Source organism: Lolium perenne, chromosome 7 (assembly GCF_019359855.2).
Source record: "Lolium perenne isolate Kyuss_39 chromosome 7, Kyuss_2.0, whole genome shotgun sequence".
NCBI classification, from domain to species: domain Eukaryota; kingdom Viridiplantae; phylum Streptophyta; class Magnoliopsida; order Poales; family Poaceae; genus Lolium; species Lolium perenne.
The window spans coordinates 106794235-106816335 of record NC_067250.2 but is presented as its reverse complement, the minus strand read 5'-3'; the positions used below and the strand labels follow the sequence as shown (position 1 = coordinate 106816335).

Sequence of the window (22101 nt, the reverse complement as noted above, 5' to 3'; positions counted from 1 at the left end):
AGAAAATGGAGTCTTAGTCATTTTTCCCATTAGACATGCTTCGCATCTATCAAGTGACTCAAAGTCAAGTGATTCAAGTAATCCATCGGTATGGAGTTTCTTCATGCGTTTCACTCCAATATGACCAAGACGACAGTGCCACATATAAGTAGAATTATCATTCAATTTAATTCGCTTAGCATCAATGTTATGTATATGCGTATCACTACTATCGAGATCTAACAGAAATAAGCCATTCTTTTCTGGTGCTCGACCATAAAAGATATTATTCATAAAAATAGAACAACCATTATTCTCAGACTTGAATGAATAACCGTCTTGCATTAAACAAGATCCAGATATAATGTTCATGCTCAACGCGGGTACAAAATAACAATTATTTAGGCTTAAAACTAATCCCGAAGGTAGATGTAGAGGAAGTGTGCCGACAGCGATCACATCGACTTTGGATCCGTTTCCAACGCGCATCGTCACTTCATCTTTCAGTAGTCCTCGTTTATTCTTTAGTTCCTGTTTCGAGTTACAAATATGAGCAACCGAACCAGTATCAAATACCCAGGTACTAGAACGAGAACCAGTGAGATAAACATCTATAACATGTATATCAGATATACCTTCTTTCTTCTTCTTGACAAGGCCGCTCTTCGTATCAGCCGGATACTTGGAGCAATTACGCTTCCAGTTGTCCCTTCTCCTTGCACTAATAGCACTCAAGATCGGGCTTAGGGCCGTTCTTAGGTTTCACAGAGGCGTGGCAGCTTTCTTGCCACCCTTCTTGAATTTTCCCTTAGACTTGCCCCTGTTTCTTGAAACCGGTGGTCTTGTTGACCATCAACACTTGGTGCTCTTTCTTGATCTCAATCTCAGCAGCTTTTAGCATGCCAAAGAGTTCAGGTAACTCCTTGTTCATGTTCTGCATATTGTAGTTCATCACAAAGTTCTTGTAACTTGGTGGCAGTGATTGAAGGACACGATTAATCCCCAGTCTGTTAGGAATCACTATTCCCAAGTCACTGAGTTTCTTCGCATGCTCGGTCATGGCGAGCATGTGCTCACTAATGGAGCTGCCTTCTTCCATCATACAGCTGAAGAAATGTTTCGATGCTTCATAGCATTCCACGGCCGCATGAGTCTCAAAAATAGCTTTCAGCTCTTTCATCAACTCATGAGGATCGTGGTGCTCAAAACGTTTTTGAAGATCGGATTCCAGACTGCACAGGATGGCACACTGAACTTGAGAGTACCGAGTTTTCCGAGTCTCGTAAACAGCTTTTACTTCATCGGTTTCAGTTTCTGCAGGAGGGTCACCTAGCGGTGCATCAAGCACATATTGCAGATTTCCGCCAGAGAGGAAGATCCTCACATGACGGAACCAGTCGGTGAAGTTGCTACCGTTGCTCTTAAGTTTTTCTTTCTCTAGGAACTGGTTAAAATTGATTGGGACGACATCTCTACAACATATATTTGCAAAAGTTTAGACTAAGTTTATGACAAATTGAGTTCAAATTTTAATTCAACATAATTAAAAATCTAGGTGAACTCCCACTCAAAACAATATCCCTCGCATTGTCTTAGTGATCACACGAACCAAATCCACCGCACCTAAGTCCGACCATCACGAGAAAAGGTGTGATTTCAATGGCGAACACTCAAAGTGGTCATCATATCAACCATATGATTCATGCTCTACCTTTCGGTATCACGTGTTCCGAGACCATGTCTGTACATGCTAGGCTCGTCAAGGCCACCTTAGTATCCGCATGTGCAAATCATCTTGCACCCGTTGTATGCACTTGTTGATTCTATCACACCCGATCATCACGAGATGCTTCGAAACGACAAGTCTTGGCAACGGTGCTACTAAGGATGAACACTTTATTATCTTGAGATTTTAGTGAGGGATCATCTTATAATGCTACCGTCGCGATCTAAGCAAAATAAGATGCATAAAAGGATTAACATCACATGCAGTTCATATGTGATATGATATGGCCCTTTTATCTTTGCGCCTTTGATCTTCATCTCCAAAGCATGGACATGATCTCCATCATCTTCGGGCATGATCTCCATCATCGTCTTTCGTAGAAGGCCAAGGTCAATGGCGCCGTCTTCATGATTGTCCTCCATGTAGCAACTATTACAACTACTTTGAAATACTACTCAACATGAAATTTAAAGACAACCATAAGGCTCCTGCCGGTTGCCACAATACAATAATGATCATCTCATACATATTCATCATCACATTATGGCCATATCACATCACCAAACCCTGCAAAAACAAGTTAGACGTCTCTAATTTGGTTTGCATATTTTACGTGGTTTAGGGTTTTCGAGAGAGATCTAATCTACCTACGAACATGAACCACAACGTTGATACTAATGTTGTCAATAGAAGAGTAAATTGAATCTTCACTATAGTAGGAGAGACAGACACCAAGTAGAAGCTTCCTCTTATGCAATACAAGTTGCATGTCGAACGAGGAACAAGTCTCATGAACGCGGTCATGTAAAGTTAGTCCGAGCCGCTTCATCCCACTATGCCACAAAGATGCAAAGTACTCAAACTAAAGATAACAAGAGCATCAACGCCCACAAAACCATTGTGTTCTACTCGTGCAACCATCTATGCATAGACACGGCTCTGATATCACTGTAGGATAACGTTGCATAGAAAACAAAAAATTTCCTACCGCGAACACGCAATCCAAGCCAAGATGCAATCTAGAAGACGGTAGCAACGAGGGGATTATCGAGTCTCACCCTTGAAGAGATTCCAAAGCCTACAAGATGAGGCTCTTGTTGCTGCGGTAGACGTTCACTTGCCGCTTGCAAAAGCGCGTAAAAGATCTTGATCACGGCGCCACGAATGGGCAGCACCTCCGTACTCGGTCACACGTTCGGTTGTTGATAAAGACGACGTCCACCTCCCGTTCCAGCGGGCAGCGGAAGTAGTAGCTCCTCTTGAATCCGACAGCACGACGGCGTGGTGTCGGTGGTGGTGGAGAAATCTGGCGGAGCTTCGCTAAGCGTGCGGGATGTGGTGGAGGAGAGAGGCCGCTAGGGTTTGGGAGAGGGGGGCGCCGGCCACTAAGGGGTGCGACCACCTTGGTGGTTCTTGGGTGGCCGGCCCCCTCCCCTTGGCCCCTCATTATATAGGTGGAAGCCCCAAGTGTTGGACTACAAGTCTCCGAATAAGACCCGAACCCAAAACCTTCCATGTGATAGGGAAACCTACCCAAGGTGGGAATCCCACTTGGGGTGGGATTCCCCCCTTCCATGTGGGGGGTTGGCCGGCCCCCATAGGGGGAGTCCACTTAGGACTCCTCCCCCTCTAGGGTTGGCCGGCCATGGAGGTGGAGTCCCTCCGGGACTCCGCCCTCCTTGGTGGTTTCTTCCGGACTTTTCTAGAACCTTCTAGAACCTTCCATAGAACCTTCCGGATCATTTTAAATCACATAAAATGACTTCCTATATATGAATATTATTCTCCGGACCATTCGGGGACTCCTCGTGATGTCCGGGATCTCATTCGGGACTCCGAACAAATATTCGAACTCCATTCCATATTCAAGTTCTACCATTTCAACATCCAACTTTAAGTGTGTCACCCTACGGTTCGTGAACTATGCGGACATGGTTGAGTACTCACTCCGACCAATAACCAATAGCGGGATCTGGAGATCCATAATGGCTCCCACATATTCAACGATGACTTTAGTGATCGAATGAACCATTCACATACGATACCAATTCCCTTTGTCACGCGATATTTTACTTGTCCGAGGTTTGATCATCGGTATCACTCTATACCTTGTTCAACCTCGTCTCCTGACAAGTACTCTTTACTCGTACCGTGGTATGTGGTCTCTTATGAACTTATTCATATGCTTGCAAGACATTAGACAACATTCCACCGAGAGGGCCCAGAGTATATCTATCCGTCATCGGGATGGACAAATTCCACTGTTGATCCATATGCCTCAACTCATACTTTCCGGATACTTAATCCCACCGTTATAACCACCCATTTACGCAGTGGCGTTTGGTGTAATCAAAGTACCTTTCCGGTATAAGTGATTTACATGATCTCATGGTCATAAGGACTAGGTAACTATGTATCGAAAGCTTATAACAAATAACTTAATGACGAGATCTTATGCTACGCTTAATTGGTTGTGTCCATTACATCATTCATACAATGATATAACCTTGTTATTAATAACATCCAATGTTCATGATTATGAAACTAATCATCCATTAATCAACAAGCTAGTTAAGAGGCATACTAGGGACTCTTTGTTGTTTACATATCACACATGTACTAATGTTTCGGTTAATACAATTATAGCATGACATATAAACATTTATCATAAACATAAAGATATATAATAACCACTTTTATTATTGCCTCTTGGGCATATCTCCTTCACTTCAGAGGTGCCTGAGCATTTATGTTTTGCTGATCAAATATGGGCAAGCGAGATACCACTCTATCATACTCTTTTATGAATATTGCAATCCTGCTTATAGACATGATTCATGATGCTTATTATTAATTGTTGGTACCTTTCCATGATTGACATAGCTATTAGATGATCTTATTTGCATGTATCTTATTATGAACTGCCTAAGTATTAGCCATAGCATGAGAATATTTACATCATATGAACAAATGTGTTCGTGAAAGTTCTTTTATCGCTCAGTTGTTAACTGAATTGCTTGAGGACAACCAATAAGCTAAGCTTGGGGGGAGTTGATACGTCCAAAATGTTTCTACTTTCCCGAACACTTTTGCTATTGTTTTACCTCTAATTTGTGTGTTTTGGATACAACTAACGCGGACTAACGCTGTTTTCGGCGGAACTGTTCTGGTGTCTCATTTTTGTGCATAAATCCAACTTTCGGGAAAATCCTCGGAATTTATGCGAAAGGTCTTATTTTTCAAGAAGATTCACGGAGCCAGAAGGGCAAGCCTGGGGGAGGCCCAGGGCCCCCAGACACTAGGCCGGCGCGGCCCAGGAGGGGGGCGCGCCGCCCTATCGTCTAGCCGCCTCGGCTGGCCTCCGACCCCCTCCTCTAGACTATTTCAGGGGTTTCGATCTAAAAATCACGACCAAGAAGTCGAAGTCGCCAGAAACCCTCCAGAACGCCGCCACATCGCGAAACTCCGTCTCGGGAGCCAGAAGTCTCCGTTCTGGCACTCCGCCGGGACGGGGAATTGGAGGAGATCATCGCCATCATCACCACCGACGCCTCTCCATCAACCAGCAATGTTTCCCCCATCCATGTGTGAGTAATTCCCCCGCTGTAGGCCGAAGGGGATGGTAGGGATTGGATGAGATTGGTCATGTAATAGTGTAAGATTGTTAGGGCATAGTGCCTAGTGTCCGTAATTGGTACTTTGATGATATTATTGCAACTTGTTATGCTTAATGCTTGTCACTAGGGCCCGAGTGCCATGATCTCAGATCTGAACATGTTATTGTTTCATCATGATATTCATTGTTTATGGTCTTACCTGCAAGTTGTATACACATGTCGCTGTCCGGAACCAATGGCCCCAGTGATGTAAATCGGGACAACCGGAGGGGATGGTAGTGATGTGAGGATCACATGTGTTCACGGAGTGTTAATGCTTTGCTCCGGTACTCTATTAAAAGGAGTACCTTAATATCCAGTAGATTCCCTTGAGGCCCGGCTGCCACCGGCTGGTTGGACAAAAGATGTTGTGCAAGTTTCTCATTGCGAGCACGTACGACTATAATTGGAACACATGCCTATTGATTGCTTTGTACTTGGACACCGTTTTATTATTATCTGCAAATGCCCTGCTTGATTGTTACATGAGTTTCTCTCATCCATGCAACGCCCGTCATCCGTCCCCGTGCCTACAGTATTTTAATCCTGCTGTTTACTAAAATCACTACTGCTGTCTTTGTTACTCTGCCGCTGTTATTTCACTACTGCTACTGCTATAAAACTCACATTATCGATAAACTCTTGCGAGCAAGTCTGTTTCCAGGTGCAGCTGAATTGACAACTCCGCTGTTAAGGCTTTCAAGTATTCTTTGTCTCCCCTTGTGTCGAATCAATAAATTGGGTTATACTACCCGCGAAGACTGCTGCGATCCCCTATACTTGTGGGTCATCACTCACCTGCCCCTAGTCCTCTCCTCTTTCTCTGACCTGTCATCTAGACTCACCAGACAATGCCGAGCATGCTAGACACGATCCCACGTCAAGAGGAACTCGACAACGCCCTGGCCCCATCGTGATCACCACGCACAGACGCGCCAGAGCGTGCACTGGCACGTCTCTGGACGTGATGGTGCACGCCCTGCACTCGTCGCTGTCGTCCTCCTCCCCCTCTCTCTTGGCGCACGCGCCCTCCACACCGCACCAGTACATGCCAAGACAAGCTCCATTGGACGCCCGTGCCCTGTAGACGTCGCCATGATCATTGCCCTCCGCCACGGTACTGCGAGTACGCCTACGTCGCCAGCACACCTCAGACCACCTTTCGCCGTGCCATCAAGCTCACCAGGATCGCCATGATGCCTGCAATGCCACGCGCACCTCGCCTTGCCCCTTCGCCGTCCCAATCGCCATAGCCATGCTCGACCTCGCCGTGCACCCGCAGCACCTCGCGCCCCTATAAATAGAGGCACCCCCTTGAGGAATTCTCCACACCAGCTCGCTCCTCTCCCCTCACTTGCTCTGCTCGACCCCTTCCTCCTTCACATTGTGCCGTAGCTAGTCCCATTTTCGCCGGAGTCTGCCGCGACGGTAGCTCGACGACGCCGTCGATTGCGACCACCTCAGCCCCTCCTGCGACCCTCCATCGACTCACCTTCATCGACAACATCGATTGCCCGCCTCGCCGACCTCGCTAGACGCCGGTAAGCCGCTTATCGCGACCCTCTGGCCGCCGGTAGGGTTCGCTCTCCGGCGAGCTCATGTCGAGGAAGGAGACGACGCTCAGCCGTCCGATCCTCTTTTAATCCAACGCACCGCAGCGCTGCGTACCGCTTCGGCGTTTAAAACGCACTGACGCGTAGGCCCCACCTGTCAGGCGGCCCACTGAGCGCTGAAGCGTTACTGGGCTGGCCCGTTAAGTTTTCCCGCGCATGCCCACATTTTCAAATTCTGTTTAATTAATTTGATTCAAATTCACTTGCAGATGCTTTATTCAAAATAATATAGAATCAAATCTACTTGGCCAAATTTAGTGAATTTGATGTTGTTGGAAAGCCTATGAAATGCTCCATCCAACCACAGTGGATTCAAACCAAGATCAGTTGTAGAATTGAAATAGTAAAAACAACAAGTCAGAGAGTTTTCAGAATTCAAATAAATTTAGAAAATCAACCATAGTGAATTTTGGGGTAATTCCACCTCTCATAATTCACATTTCAGCAACTCTAATTGTTTATGCAAAAATATGATATGGGTAATGCATATGATCATGGGATAGAATCAAAATTGGTTATGTAGTCAATACTAGTCCATTTAAACTATTTCAAATTTTAGGATTTCAAAGCTATGAGGTGTAGCAACTCCTTTAAATCATCTTCCCAAGTGTTATGAAGTAATGTGATGTCCTTAGTTATATGGTATCACACTTGCTCACTTGAGGATATTAAATCATAATAGTTATTTAAATTGATGAGATGATAAATCTCATTTAAACTATTTTTCTCAAATGATAAATGTGAAGTATGGACCTTGGTCATCATGATATCACATTTATGAATTGAGGATATTAAATCTTAAGAAGATTCAATGAGAGGAAATTATTTCTCCAAAGAACTAAATAGAAACCCTAATCCCTATTACACTAAGAGGAATTAGTTTTCCAAACCCTAAAGAAGAAACCCTAGTCTAAATGTTGAGTAATGTAGACGATGATGCTAGATCATTTGTGTGAGCCATTAGGGCTAATTAAGACTACTTAAGTATTGTTTGGTGATTGTATCCTCGTATTCGTTTATAGACGCTAGTACCGGAGACTATCAAGAAGAGGAGGTATTATACCAAGAGGAAGAAGAAGAGAACTTTGATCACTACCCCAACCAAGGCAAGCTAGACTAATGCAAACTATTTTGTTGCAAGCTAATATTCTTGCAAAGTGCAAAGCTCTACAAGAGCAAGGCACCATTACATTTTACTTTATGCCTAATGGTCCTATCCCAAGTTTTTTACTTTACAAGATTTATTGAATTTTATTTATCAAAGTTACTTTTTGATTCATGATTCACTTGGTTTAGTGATGGAGTAGTACAAGAGCATCACACTTAGCCTAGAAAGCTATAAGCTATTTAGCACCCCTCATAACTAGTTGCTAGTGCTAAACATTAAAAGTGACTACTCTAGTGGGGAACTTGTGAAATGAAATGACTTTGAAAACCTTGGAATGATGAGTCATTCTATTGAAAGATTTTGAAGGTGAATATGACTTGTGAAGGACTTGGTGAATTTTACAAAACTGATGGTTGGATTCGGATGCGATACCATTCCAATTCTTAAGTACCCCCACAATACCTGAATCTGGGTAAGGCTTAGCTGGAAACTTATGTATTTTAGTATGGATTCCCTCTGAACAAGCGTCATAGGGGTTATGCCGAGGCTACCTCCCTTGAAAGTGAAATGAGGTGAAATGAGGTGAATGTCCTACCCAAGCCCTGTGCAGTTCCCGGGTTGGCGGTTCGCTCTCACCGGGAGGCCAAGTTCATGGGGAGAGGTGCCTATACTAGAGTATGTAAATGAAAGGTTAGGATTGGTAGTTCGCGCACTGGGTGCGATAAATCAGGGCCAGTTACCCCTGACGAACTATTGCAATTGTTGTGACACAAGTGTACAACCTCTGCAGAGTTTAACCTATTCGAATAGCCGCGTCCGCGGTCATGGACAGTTGGAAAGGCCATACTGTTCCGTCATCAGAATTTTTTTCCAAAAATATGAATGGTGACTTGTGACTTGAATTGAAAGGTGACATTGAGTTTGAATCACAACAGAGTTGTGGGAATGACACTAATGTTCCCACTTGAGTTAGTTAGGCAATTGAAGAGTCTTTGATTACTAAAATACTTATGAAATAAAACTGGCTTTATGCAAATGAAACTAGAGCTTAGAACCCCTTACCATAGTTGATAGTACTTACATTAGTATTAGTTTGCGAGTACTTTAAAGTACTCATGGCTTTGTCCCTAACTATTCAAATAGCCAGACTATGAAGATGAGCCCCAGTATCAGGATGAAGGACAACAGGACGTCTATGACAACTAGGATCACTCCTGACGTCAACAGTTGCCTGTGGAACAGATGGACCCCAACCGCTACTTCGCTTCCGCTATGTGTTTTGTAATTGATCAATAGATCAACTATTATTGTAATGAGACTGGATCATGTGATCCTTTTTTATTTGTAAGACTCTTATGTATTGTAATGAACGATGTTCTGTAATATCAATCTATTATGTCTCGCAAAAACAATATTCCTGGGATTGCGATGAATGCATAATAGGCATCTGGACTTAAAAATCCAGGTGTTGACAGCACGCCAAGGCCGCGGAGCCACCGCGCGGCCGTCGAGCAGCTGCACCACAACGCCCCCGCCCAACACCGCTCCCCTACCAGCCGCCACGGGCCCCGCCACCGCCACCGCGTGGGGGAGAGGAGACACCTCGCCGCTGCCGGCGCCGCCTGAGCTTCGCCCAGGTTGCGTCCCTTGGGGGCGACGAGGTGGAAGGGACGCGCGGGTAGGAGGCCTCGCGGCGCGGCGATTTATGAAAGGATATTTCAACTTTATTAAAACATTTGCATAAGGCACAAATGTTTTAACAAAGTTGAGACATCGCTGTGCGAACGAAGGAGTGTATTGTTTCTTCAATACTGAAGCGTATTTTAAAAACTAAATATATATTTGAAGATTCAAAAGAAAATTGTAGTACCTGTTTATTGGGCGGCGTGAGATGCAGCCCGTATTGATAGCCTTCAGGGTTCAGTAGTCAGAGCCAAACTGGAATGTATACCAGCCCAAATGAAGCCCAGGGGCTACTACCATCTCCGCTTCCTCCACCGCCCGTGAGGGCAAAGGCGGCGACAGAGTCGAGAAACCGCGCCGGCGCGTCAGCGCCATCCACCTCCGGCGACATCCGCGGCCTCCGGCAGAGCTCGAGGCATCCAGAAGTCCCACCATGGTACGCTACTAGCTAGATCTTAGTTCTCTGTGTGCTGCAACGACTTGTGACCTACCTTGGTTCTACCTCTGAGCTGATGAGTGATTGCAAAATTGTTGGGTCATTGCGTCTAATTATTTGATTGATTGAAAATCCTGTTGTCCATATCAAAATTAATCCGGTATTCATGAGATTTCCCACCCATTGAACACATCTGGTTGGTCTCAGTACTCAATCGTGGACACCACACTGTAATACACTATCATATACGTATGTGCTCAAATGATATGGATGCTTAGTACATTAACATTACAGCTACACGACGTTTCAAAAAAAAGTCAATTTTTTTTTACAACCACCACAGCTGGGCCAACGAAAAACTGAATATGTACACTGTGACATGCTTGAATGAAATGGATGAAGATTGTAGAAACTAATTTTATTTTAAAATTTTACATACTGCAACTAGAAATATTTAACTCCAGTGCCAGACTGCAAATCCATGTGGTGGTGGTGGTGGGGAATCTTGGTGAATAAATTGATTTTTTCTGCTAACAACAGGCTTAGCCCTTGTGACTTCGACCTGTCATGTTTACTGTACGCCCAACAAGATCCACGAACCAAGGATATTGCAACAAAGTATATACTTAAATCAAATAACACATCATGAAGAATGAGATGGGAAAATGGATCAAAACTTTGGTCTCTCTCTATTTTAACTTCTGTACATTTGTATTATATACATAATTACATCTTGGGAAAATTGTACCAAGATCAGCTATTCCTCAAAAAGACGGATGCCAATCACAGTGTGCCAAGAGTGGTGCGGAGTGATCTATGAGCTAAGAATGTTCAGGAGAGAAACCCTGATCTGGACTAATTTCCTGAACAGATGTCCTGTCCCATTCTCAAGATCTCCAATACTGCACTCTATCGCCTGCAATTGCTCCTCCTCGCAAACAACCGCCTTCTTCTTGTGAAATGCTTTGGAGACAAGAGACTGTTTAGGCATATTGATTTCCTTCGACAAGAGATGGACTGAAGACTCCAGCAGAGATACAGATATCTCTCTAGCCTTGGTCAATAGCATGACCATCCTGCAACCCACAGAAGTAGCCTTCTTCGTGGTCTTCTTGAAATGTTTCTGGGCCTTCTTCGCCAATCGAGAATAAGATTGGATCTTGGCTTGAGCAGCTACATCATCTCCTTTTCTTTGAGCCACTTGCAACTCTTGAATGATGGCCTTCATCTCCATGAAGATCTCTTGCATGGTGCTGCAGAGATCCAACAGCTCAAGAGAGCATTCCATCTCTCCATCCAACATCTTCCCGACTTGGTTGCTTGGCAGGCCAACAATCTCTTCAACACCACTGTAGATGTCTCCAAGCCTCCTAAGACCATCACATATCGTGCTGATGGTGTTGGAGGAAGATATGCTTGCCTCTAGGCTCAGCAGCTCCTGCTCGACTTCGGCCTCGTTGGCCTGAGGCCTTGAAGGCAAACTTATCGATCTTAGGTGGAAAGCCATTTCTGATATTGAAGCTTTTTTCTTTGTATTGTGGTTGAAGAGAGAAGGAGGACAAAGAACTTATGTTTGATGTGTCTACCTTTCCTGTGAGGCCTATTTATACCGAAGAAGCATACAAGCAAGTCTATTTGATAGGTAGACACGAAGAATCGTGCCATTTATTTTTCCAGATGCTGTCTGCCATGGATGGAGATCTGGCATAAGAGCAGCGGGTACAACATCAAAGTCGTCTCCTGTTTAGTACATATTTTAGTGTGTCCTCTCTCCTCGAGACGAGCCAGCACATTATCATGTTCCTGCAACTGGAAGCAAGAACCAGCAGTGTGGTAGTCTGCTAATGGACCTTGGCATAATTGCACGCTCTAGACACATTATTTAATTGATTGCTAATCCAGCAATTAGCTGTGACCATGTCATGCTGGCTGCTCTCCTGTCATCAATCAACCGGATTTCCTTTAGTGTATCGAGACTAATGTGAAAATGAGAAATTTTGTGTCTTGCCAATTTTGTGCGACCTCATCTTGATATGTAGTAAATGGCACTTTTTTTTGGTACTAGCATGCATGGTTTTGTGGCTTTTTGGGGCCTCTGCATTCATAATATTGTACACCGTGACATGCTTGAACATTGTGGAAACACATTTTATTTAAACGAATTGCATATGCATTGTGAAACTAGAAATATTCAACTGCAGTGCCAGACTGCAAATCCATGTGGTGGTGGTGGTGGGGAATCTTGGTGATTAAATTGATTTTTTCTGCTAACAACAGGCTTAGCCCTTGTGACTTCGACCTGTCATGTTTACTGTACGCCCAACAAGATCCACGAACCAAGGATATTGCAACAAAGTATATACTTAAATCAAATAACACATCATGAAGAATGAGATGGGAAAATGGATCAAAACTTTGGTCTCTCTCTATTTTAACTTCTGTACATTTGTATTATATACATAATTACATCTTGGGAAAATTGTACCAAGATCAGCTATTCCTCAAAAAGACGATGCCAATCACAGTGTGCCAAGAGTGGTGCGGAGTGATCTATGAGCTAAGAATGTTCAGGAGAGAAACCCTGATCTGGACTAATTTCCTGAACAGATGTCCTGTCCCATTCTCAAGATCTCCAATACTGCACTCTATCGCCTGCAATTGCTCCTCCTCGCAAACAACCGCCTTCTTCTTGTGAAATGCTTTGGAGACAAGAGACTGTTTAGGCATATTGATTTCCTTCGACAAGAGATGGACTGAAGACTCCAGCAGAGATACAGATATCTCTCTAGCCTTGGTCAATAGCATGACCATCCTGCAACCCACAGAAGTAGCCTTCTTCGTGGTCTTCTTGAAATGTTTCTGGGCCTTCTTCGCCAATCGAGAATAAGATTGGATCTTGGCTTGAGCAGCTACATCATCTCCTTTTCTTTGAGCCACTTGCAACTCTTGAATGATGGCCTTCATCTCCATGAAGATCTCTTGCATGGTGCTGCAGAGATCCAACAGCTCAAGAGAGCATTCCATCTCTCCATCCAACATCTTCCCGACTTGGTTGCTTGGCAGGCCAACAATCTCTTCAACACCACTGTAGATGTCTCCAAGCCTCCTAAGACCATCACATATCGTGCTGATGGTGTTGGAGGAAGATATGCTTGCCCCTAGGCTCAGCAGCTCCTGCTCGACTTCGGCCTCGTTGGCCTGAGGCCTTGAAGGCAAACTTATCGATCTTAGGTGGAAAGCCATTTCTGATATTGAAGCTTTTTTCTTTGTATTGTGGTTGAAGAGAGAAGGAGGACAAAGAACTTATGTTTGATCTGTCTACCTTTCCTGTGAGGCCTATTTATACCGAAGAAGCATACAAGCAAGTCTATTTGATAGGTAGACACGAAGAATCGTGCCATTTATTTTCCCAGATGCTGTCTGCCATGGATGGAGATCTGGCATAAGGGCAGCGGGTATAACATCAAAGTCGTCTCCTGTTTAGTACATATTTTAGTGTGTCCTCTCTCCTCGAGACGAGCCAGCACATTATCATGTTCCTGCAACTGGAAGCAAGAACCAGCAGTGCGGTAGTCTGCTAATGGACCTTGGCATAATTGCACGCTCTAGACACATTATTTAATTGATTGCTAATCCAGCAATTAGCTGTGACCATGTCATGCTGGCTGCTCTCCTGTCATCAATCAACCGGATTTCCTTTAGTGTATCGAGACTAATGTGAAAATGAGAAATTTTGTGTCTTGCCAATTTTGTGCGACCTCATCTTGATATGTAGTAAATGGCACTTTTTTTTGGTACTAGCATGCATGGTTTTGTGGCTTTTTGGGGCCTCTGCATTCATAATATTGTACACCGTGACATGCTTGAACATTGTAGAAACACATTTTATTTAAACGAATTGCATATGCATTGTGAAACTAGAAATATTCAACTGCAGTGCCAGACTGCAAATCCATGTGCTGGTGGTGGTGGTGGGGAATCTTGGTGATTAAATTGATTTTTTCTGCTAACAACAGGCTTAGCCCTTGTGACTTCGACCTGTCATGTTTACTGTACGCCCAACAAGATCCACGAACCAAGGATATTGCAACTGTGTATATAGTTAGATCAAATAACACATCATGAAGAATGAGATGGGAAAATGGATCAAAACTTTGGTCTCTCTCTATTTTAACTTCTGTACATTTGTATTATATACATAATTACATCTTGGGAAAATTGTACCATGATCAGCTAGTCCTCAAAAAGGCGGATGCCAATCACAGTGTGGCAAGAGTGGTGCGGAGTGATCTATGAGCTAAGAATGTTCAGGAGAGAAACCCTGATCTGGACTAATTTCCTGAACAGATGTCCTGTCCCATTCTCAAGATCTCCAATACTGCACTCTATCGCCTGCAATTGCTCCTCCTCGCAAACAACCGCCTTCTTCTTGTGAAATGCTTTGGAGACAAGAGACTGTTTAGGCATATTGATTTCCTTCGACAAGAGATGGACTGAAGACTCCAGCAGAGATACAGATATTTCTCTAGCCTTGGTCAATAGCATGACCATTCTGCAACCCACAGAATTAGCCTTCTTCACGGTCTTCTTGAAATGTTTCTGGGCCTTCTTCGCCAATCGAGAATAAGACTGTATCTTGGCTTGAGCAGCTACATCATCTCCTTTTCTTAGAGCCACTTGCAACTCTTGAATGATGGCCTTCATCTCCATGAAGATCTCTTGCATGGTGCTGCAGAGATCCAACAGCTCAAGAGAGCATTCCATCTCTCCATCCAACATCTTCCCGACTTGGTTGCTTGGCAGGCCAACAATCTCTTCAACACCATTGTAGATGTCTCCAAGCCTCCTAAGTCCGTCACATATCGTGCTGATGGTGTTGGAGGAAGATATGCTTGCCCCTAGGCTCAGCAGCTCCTGCTCGACTTCGGCCACGTTGGCCTGAGGCCTTGAAGGCAAACTTATCGATCGTAGGTGGAAAGCCATTTCGGATATTGAAGCTTTTTTCTCTGTATTGTGGTTGAAGCGAGAAGGAGGACAAAGCACTTATGTTTGATGTGTCTGTCTTTCCTCTGAGGCCTATTTATACCGAAGAAGCATACAAGCAAGACTATTTGATAGGTAGACACGAAGAATCGTGCCATTTTTTTTTCCAGATGCTGTCTGCCATGGATGGAGATCTGCCATAAGGGTAGCGGTTACAACATCAAAGTCGTCTCCTGTTTCGTACATATTTTAGTGTGTCCTCTGTCCTCGAGACGCGCTAGCACATTATCATGTTCTTGCAACTGGAAGCAAGAACCAGCAGTGTGGTAGTCTGCTAGTGGACCTTGGCATAAGTGCATGCTCTAGGCATTATTTAATTGATTGCTAATCTAGCATTTAGCTGTGACCATGTCCTGTTGGCTGCTCTCCTTTCATCAATTAATCCGGCTTCATTAGTGTATTGAGAATGATATGAAAATGAGAAATTTTGTTTGTGACATCTTTTGTGCAAACCCAGCTTGGCAATTAAAAGAAAAGAAAAAAAAACTTGAGGTATTAGGATACATGGTTGTGGCTTTTTTGGGCCTCTGGATTCAAAATATTGTTCACTGTGATAGTTACGTGTGTGCTCAACCTCAAGTGTTGGAGTTGGCCTTCTTTAGCGATCAACAGCCCGACCACCGCACAAGGATCCTTTTTTCGTTTGTGTGATAGCTACTATCTGAATAATATGACCATCTTTTAGGTAAATAATTTTAATATTCATTTTAAACAGTGTTAGCTGCTTGAATGACGGTCAGCGATGATCATAATTTATTAGTATTTTTTCCTGTTAAGATAGGGTCTGAGTTAAGGCTCTTCAAGCACAACCAGTAAATGGACAACAAGAAATGGACCCATTTTTTTGTTTTGTTTCTCAGCCAAGTAAATGGACAACAAGAAATAGTTCCCATTTATGCATTGAAAATTGTCATCATGATCAGCAGATTGTCTAAAAGGTGGATGCCAATCACAGCGAATCAGAGGTGTGGTATCAGCCATACAAGCTTCGAGCATTCAAAAGAGAAACTCTTCTCTAGAGCAATCTCCTGAACAAAATCTCAATACTGCTGATCAACAATATCGGATTCTGTTTTCAGTTGTTGCTCCTCGTCGCATACAACTCTTTTCTTCTGAAATGTCTTGGGTGACAAGAGACCACTTGGTATAACTCAGCATCGCAATTTGCTTCAATATGAGCTGTGTGGATGATTCAAGCGTCGAGGCAACGGGCCTTGCTTGGCAACACTTTGACCACCCTGCAGCCAATTTTCTTTGACTGTTTTTCGGCCTTCTTTGCCAGTAGATGAAGGCTTGTCTTTTGGCCTTAACAGTTATATCATCTCCTTTCTTGAGAGCCAATAATTCCCGAGCTCAGAAAAACTCTTGGATGGCGCTGCAGATGTTAAAAGTGGAAGAGAGTGTTCGATCTCCATCTCCATAACTTTCCTTCACTATTGTTGGCAAAGGATAATTTGGCCGCTTGCAAACATAGCTCCTCAATGTTGTTGCGCATACCTACATACCTTCTGAACCCATTGAGAATCTGCAGAAGGTGACTTCACCTTCTGCATCTCCAGAAATTTTGTTGTTGTTGGTTTCGCTGGAGCAGGAGCTAGAAGGCGCACACACAGATTTGAGATGACTAGCCATGGCTGGAACGGGAGATGGAGTCCTTTCTATGTATCTGGAAATGGGAGAGAGAGATTCGGAGAAAAGAAACTGCTGCAATGGTGCTCGACCGGTATGGTTTACCTCCCTATATAAGCAGAAGCCATGCAGTGGCTGACCCTGCAGTCTGCGGACAGCAAGAATCTCATCCTTGATGGGTTGTAGTGCTTCTGGAGTAAAAGCCACCCATCTGGACGACAAGCTGATGCTTTTTTATGTTTCATGATCAGTGCAACTAGCATCCCTAACAGTCTGTGTTTGAGCTTTTGATCACCCTGTCATGTCTCTACTATGGGTGGCAGAGTCATCTGCACGAGCGTGTAGTCTATTGTCAGATCCAGATTGAGATCATGAGATTGGCGAGTGGGGAGGGAGATGTTGAGAGAAAGAGCTGGCGATGATCGGTGGTGGAGGAACAGTTGACTTCTGGGCTCGGGCACAACACAGGTGTGTTCATGTGGTGAGCATCGCTTGCATGTTTGTACTAGTGCTATTAACTACCACATGTGATCCTTTGCAATCTCAGGGCACATTAGGTGCTGCTAGCTAGGCCTCTCACATTGCCATGTCCTACTTATTGGCGGCAAGAAAGTCAAGGCGGTTTTCTCTATTGCTGGGTCTCGTCATACGTGCATGCTCAAACATTTCTGTAATGTGGGAAATGCTAATCAAGTAGTTTTACATCCATTTATGTTCTTGTTGATCAGCAAATAATAATAAGTCTTCAGTAAGTCTCACTTTTGTGCAATTTCTGGTCTGGATGAGCATCTCATGCAATTGGCATGGCCATATATCATTATCCCACAAAAAAATTGAATTGAATATCTGCAAATTTTAGGTGATTGCCTATTTGGTTGCGGGTTCTATGAAGTATGGAGAAAACAGGAAATGGGCATGTGTAAAATACTTAGATTGACACAAGGGGTAATGTACCTAAATTTATAATTTAGAGCTGATTGATTTTCCATACATTTTCCTACATATATGTGAAAATTGTTTCCGTGATCAGCAGATCCTCTTAAAGGTGAACACGATTCACAGGGAGTCAGATTTGATGCATCGTTTCGCTGCATGGTAAGAGTGCTCAGAAGAGTGACCCTGCTCTGGATCAATCTCCTGAAGAGAAGCTGAACTCTACTCTCAAGATCAACAATGTACAACTCCAACACCTGTGAATTAGAGCCGGCAATGCGTCAATAATTGTGAATGGGAGCCGATGAGGCTGACATGTCTCTCACCTCAGTTGCTGCTAGCAGCGACATCTGGAGCTGTGCACGAGCACATACCTATACTTCAATGTGAGGAGACCAAGAGATCTTCAAGTATGCAAATGAAATGATCTGGTGGTCCATGTTGGTTGGTGATTGCTGGTGGAAGCAACAGTTTACTCTCTTCGCCTACAGGTGCTGCATCGTTGAATGCGGTGCTATAGTGGTATCTTTTTTTTTTTTTTTTTTTTTTTTTGCTTAGAAAGTAAAGATGCATGTAGAAACACGCACTTTTATTCCGTCCAAATGAAGGAATGCACAAACTCATTCTCTTGCAGCGCCACAGTGTTGCTGAAAGATGGGGAGAAACATATCTGTGAAAATTTTCTTGTAAATTATTTCTGTGATGATCATCTGGGCCTTTTCTCAAAATAGAATGATAGTACAGTATCTATTTCTGATGAATGGATGCTAATGCTGCGAACTTTGCATGACGATGGCTTGTAGTGGCACCCGCGCGGTCGCTGGCATTGCCGCTAGTATTGGAGCATCTCCATTTGCGTTCCTAAAATGCTTTTGAATTGAGCGCTGAATCAAGTGTTTGGAGGACACCACCGTGTGGTGGCGTTTTTGGGGCGCGTCTGTTTTCAGCAGAGTCCCCCAGTAATAAGAAATATAAAGTTTTTCATTCAAATTTATTATATTGTACAAGTTTGAATAAAAAACGGCTAGGTGATCGTCTCTGGCCTACTTGTTTCTCGGAGCACTTGATGGCCCCGTCCTGTTGTTACCCCTCCCTATTCCGCTTCTCTGCCGCCGCCGCTCCCTTGTTGCACGGTCCCAAAGCGCGGTGGGCCGCCGCGTCCTCCCTTCCTCGGAGCACTTGACGGCCCCGTCCTGTCGTTACCCCTCCCTCTTCCGCTTCTCTGCCGTCGCCGCCCGCCGCTCCCTCGTTGCACGGTCCCAAAGAGCGGTGGGCCGCCGTGTAACGGCCCGGGAAAAAACACCCTAATAAATATATTTTTTCTTTTATGCATCATCATGGCATCATGGATATATTTTCAACCTCAAAAATATTTTATTAAACCCTACTTTATTTCTAGTACAATCCCATCTTGTTGTTTCAAATTATATCTCTCTTTTCTATGTTTATTTCACTGCCAAAATCTATTTAGAAATGGGTTTTAAAACTAACAACAAACTAATAACAGAAAACATTTTAAAAATAAAGAGAAAGGGAGAAAGCCTCCAACCGGCCAGGCCTGCAAGCCCAACAGGCCGACCCACCGGCCTATCTAAGGCCCAGCCGGACCTCCCCACCCAAACCCTAATCCCAACAGATCCTCACTTGGCTTTTTTGCAGCCGCCCCCTCCGGCGATTTACACAGAAATAATCCTTTTGTGAAACTATAGCACAGACTGACCTCTCGGGCAAACTATTTCACCCATCTAACCCTTTTGTGTGGCGCCCCTCTCATGGGCGCCACACATGCCCGAGTGGCGCCCATGCTGCCGGCGCCACACACCCATCCGACGTGGCCCCGTCGACGTTGAGCTGTGCACCGATCCGACGTGGCAGGACGTGTGGCGCCGCTCTCGCTGGAGTGTGGCGCCCGTGGCAAGGGCGCCACACATCCACTTATGTTTGCACAAAACATACTGTAAGAAATTTCTCTAGGGACTTAGCCGTTTTGGCGACCCTGTTTGTGTGGCGCCGACGCCATTGGCGCCACACCTCACCATGTGGCGCCGACGACACGGACGCCACACAAAGAGACTCGCCAAAATGGGTAAGGACTAATCGTCCGGAGCCCCTGGATGTTTTCGACCTAGAAGTTGATATAAGTTGACATGTGTGGCGCCGACGCCATGGGCGCCACACAGTGCAGTGTGGCGCCAGTAGGAAGGGCGCCACACATTGACTTGTGTTAAAACCATGAAAAATCCTTCCATATTCCAACAGTTTTGAATACAACATTGCACTGAATATGTACCACACAACATAATGGTGTTGCGGTCAGAAACCCACCGGCGAGCAACGACGGGCAACACAGGAGAGCCGGGAGCAACTTAGGGCTGCGGCTGACCCTGGTCCCTCCGAGCGACGGCCCGCAAAGACTCCGGCACGCACGTCCGATGCTGGTGCAAGGGTGTGCCACCTGACCTATACCTGGTCAGGAAGGTGATGGAGATGCCTCGCTTAGTTTCCTGCATGGCATACACGTAAACATTAAATACGAGCCTCGATCGGCTCTCAGGTTGTCCTGTGAATCGGCTCAAGGAGCCGATCCACCCATGATTCGTACGAGGTGCACAAATATATGGTGGTCCTGCTTGATCAAGATAAAGCTAAAACGATCTACGACGATTTAGGGTTTTCACCGCATAATCGGAACATCCTACTCGTGATTGGGCCTCGCGGCCGCGCACGGTGATCGTAAGCCGATCCTAGACAAGGCCTAAAAACCAACACGAGGTTGATCCTCGGAACATCCTGTCTAGGGCTAGCAAACTACACCCTACACGTCGCTGGATCCTCCAACCCTTTGTAAGGCCTAACTATGCAGATATTAAACTAATCCTTGAAGAACAAGGAGCAATCATAACGGATCGGATCTACTAAATAATGATCAAGCGGGGTGCCGCCCCTACGCCTAAGATAGGCGTAAGGGCGGCTAGATGTCTAAGGGTTGCACTACGATAGCATATGATATGAAGAACAATGCTAACCCTAACACATCTAAGATAACTACGTTGCTCGCCATCAAAAAGGCTTCAGTACGAGCAACGCATGAACAACGAATAAACTGTATCGCCTAGATCGCAAGATGCGATCTAGGCAGCATGATGCTTACCCGGAAGAAACCCTCGAGACAAGGGAGTTGGCGATGCGCCTAGATTGATTTGTGGTGAACGTGATTGTTGTTTATTTCATAAACCCTAGATACATATTTATAGTCCGTAGACTCTCTAACGTGCGAATAATCCCCACCGTGCACGAGACAAACTCTAACTAATCGACACGTATCCTACTATATTACAGATACACGGGCAAACTAGCCCAAACTTTGCATAACAGGCCGATTCACGTATTTCTTCCATGTATATTCTTCAAGTCCATCTTGATCGCGGCCCACCTCTGACTCGGTTAAATTCTGGTGATAACACATGCCCCCCTGGTTTTGGAATTGATAATTCCAAAATCACTCTGTTTTTTCTTCGTCGGGTCATGTCGTGGCAGAACCGTCGCAGTATCCTTCATCATGATGCCTTGCCTTCTCAACTTCTCCGCGTGACCTGACAGTTTTTTTTTTTAGGCACCACTTCCTCGGAAACTGCTGTGGCATTGAATTTCCACTATATCCCCTTTTATTTAACCGCTCTAAACAGTTTGCTTCCGCATCCCCTTCGCATTAGCACTCCAAAAGCCCTCCCGCGCCACCATGTCTTCTTCCTCCTCTGCTTCATCGGATCTTTCCAACCAGTCCTCCTCTTCCCGCGAGCCGACGCCGGAGCCGAACTCGGCGGAGGTCCATGCGGCCAACACCCGCCGTGCCATCGAGGCCGGGGAGGAATCCAGCCATGATTTCTCCGTCTGGTCAGAGGACGACAAGTCCTTGACCGACGGGGAAAGTGACCTCCGCTTCCTCGCAGACGGGGAAACGGAGGAGGAGAGCGATGATGATCGCTTCTCCTGCGACGACTTCACCTCTCCCGAGGAGGAGGAGGAGGAGAAGGAGGAGGAAGAGGAGGAGGACGACACCTCCTCCGACGAGCCGCCGGCCAAACGGTTCTGCCCCTGGCCGGGGAACCTCAGCGACTTCGACAGCGATGACGACGACGCTGACGAGGAGGATGAGGACAATGAGGGCCCGGCCGGCGGCCGCTGGAGCAGCGACGACGAGCCCGCCGGGAGTAGTGCCGACAGCGGCGACGACGGCGACGACGAGGGCAGCGACGGCCCATAGATAGGACCATTAGCATAGGATCAGTAGTAGT

The 22101-nt window shown here is 45.1% G+C and overlaps 3 protein-coding genes and 1 long non-coding RNA gene across 5 annotated transcripts in view; 1 reads left to right on the top strand and 3 right to left on the bottom strand.

Moving 5' to 3' along the window:
* Positions 1 to 18528, top strand: part of LOC127316386 (uncharacterized) — a 92861-nt gene extending 74333 nt beyond the window's left edge. The window contains exons 1-3 of one of the 2 annotated variants that reach the window (XR_007860304.2): positions 10017 to 10201; positions 17733 to 17818; positions 17907 to 18528. This is a non-coding gene — a long non-coding RNA (uncharacterized lncRNA). Of the gene's footprint in view, positions 1 to 10016; positions 10202 to 17732; positions 17819 to 17906 lie in introns of those variants that run through there. The other variant, XR_011748094.1, reaches the window with a different exon arrangement.
* On the bottom strand, positions 11016 to 11708 carry LOC127316380 (uncharacterized). Its single transcript, XM_051346778.2, has one exon. It carries the CDS (start codon positions 11706 to 11708, stop codon positions 11016 to 11018), a length of 693 nt encoding a protein of 230 aa, XP_051202738.1.
* On the bottom strand, positions 12752 to 13444 carry LOC127316379 (uncharacterized). The gene has a single exon (XM_051346777.2). The coding sequence runs from the start codon at positions 13442 to 13444 to the stop codon at positions 12752 to 12754; it is 693 nt and encodes a 230-aa protein (XP_051202737.1).
* Positions 14492 to 15184, bottom strand: LOC127316383 (uncharacterized). Its single transcript, XM_051346781.2, has one exon. The coding sequence runs from the start codon at positions 15182 to 15184 to the stop codon at positions 14492 to 14494; it is 693 nt and encodes a 230-aa protein (XP_051202741.1).
* Positions 18529 to 22101: the final 3573 nt, after the last annotated feature.

Coding starts and splice junctions, on each gene's coding strand:
- LOC127316380 (XM_051346778.2), bottom strand. CDS start 11,708: ATGGCTTTCCACCTAAGATCGATAAGTTTGCCTTCAAGGCCTCAGGCC.
- LOC127316379 (XM_051346777.2), bottom strand. CDS start 13,444: ATGGCTTTCCACCTAAGATCGATAAGTTTGCCTTCAAGGCCTCAGGCC.
- LOC127316383 (XM_051346781.2), bottom strand. CDS start 15,184: ATGGCTTTCCACCTACGATCGATAAGTTTGCCTTCAAGGCCTCAGGCC.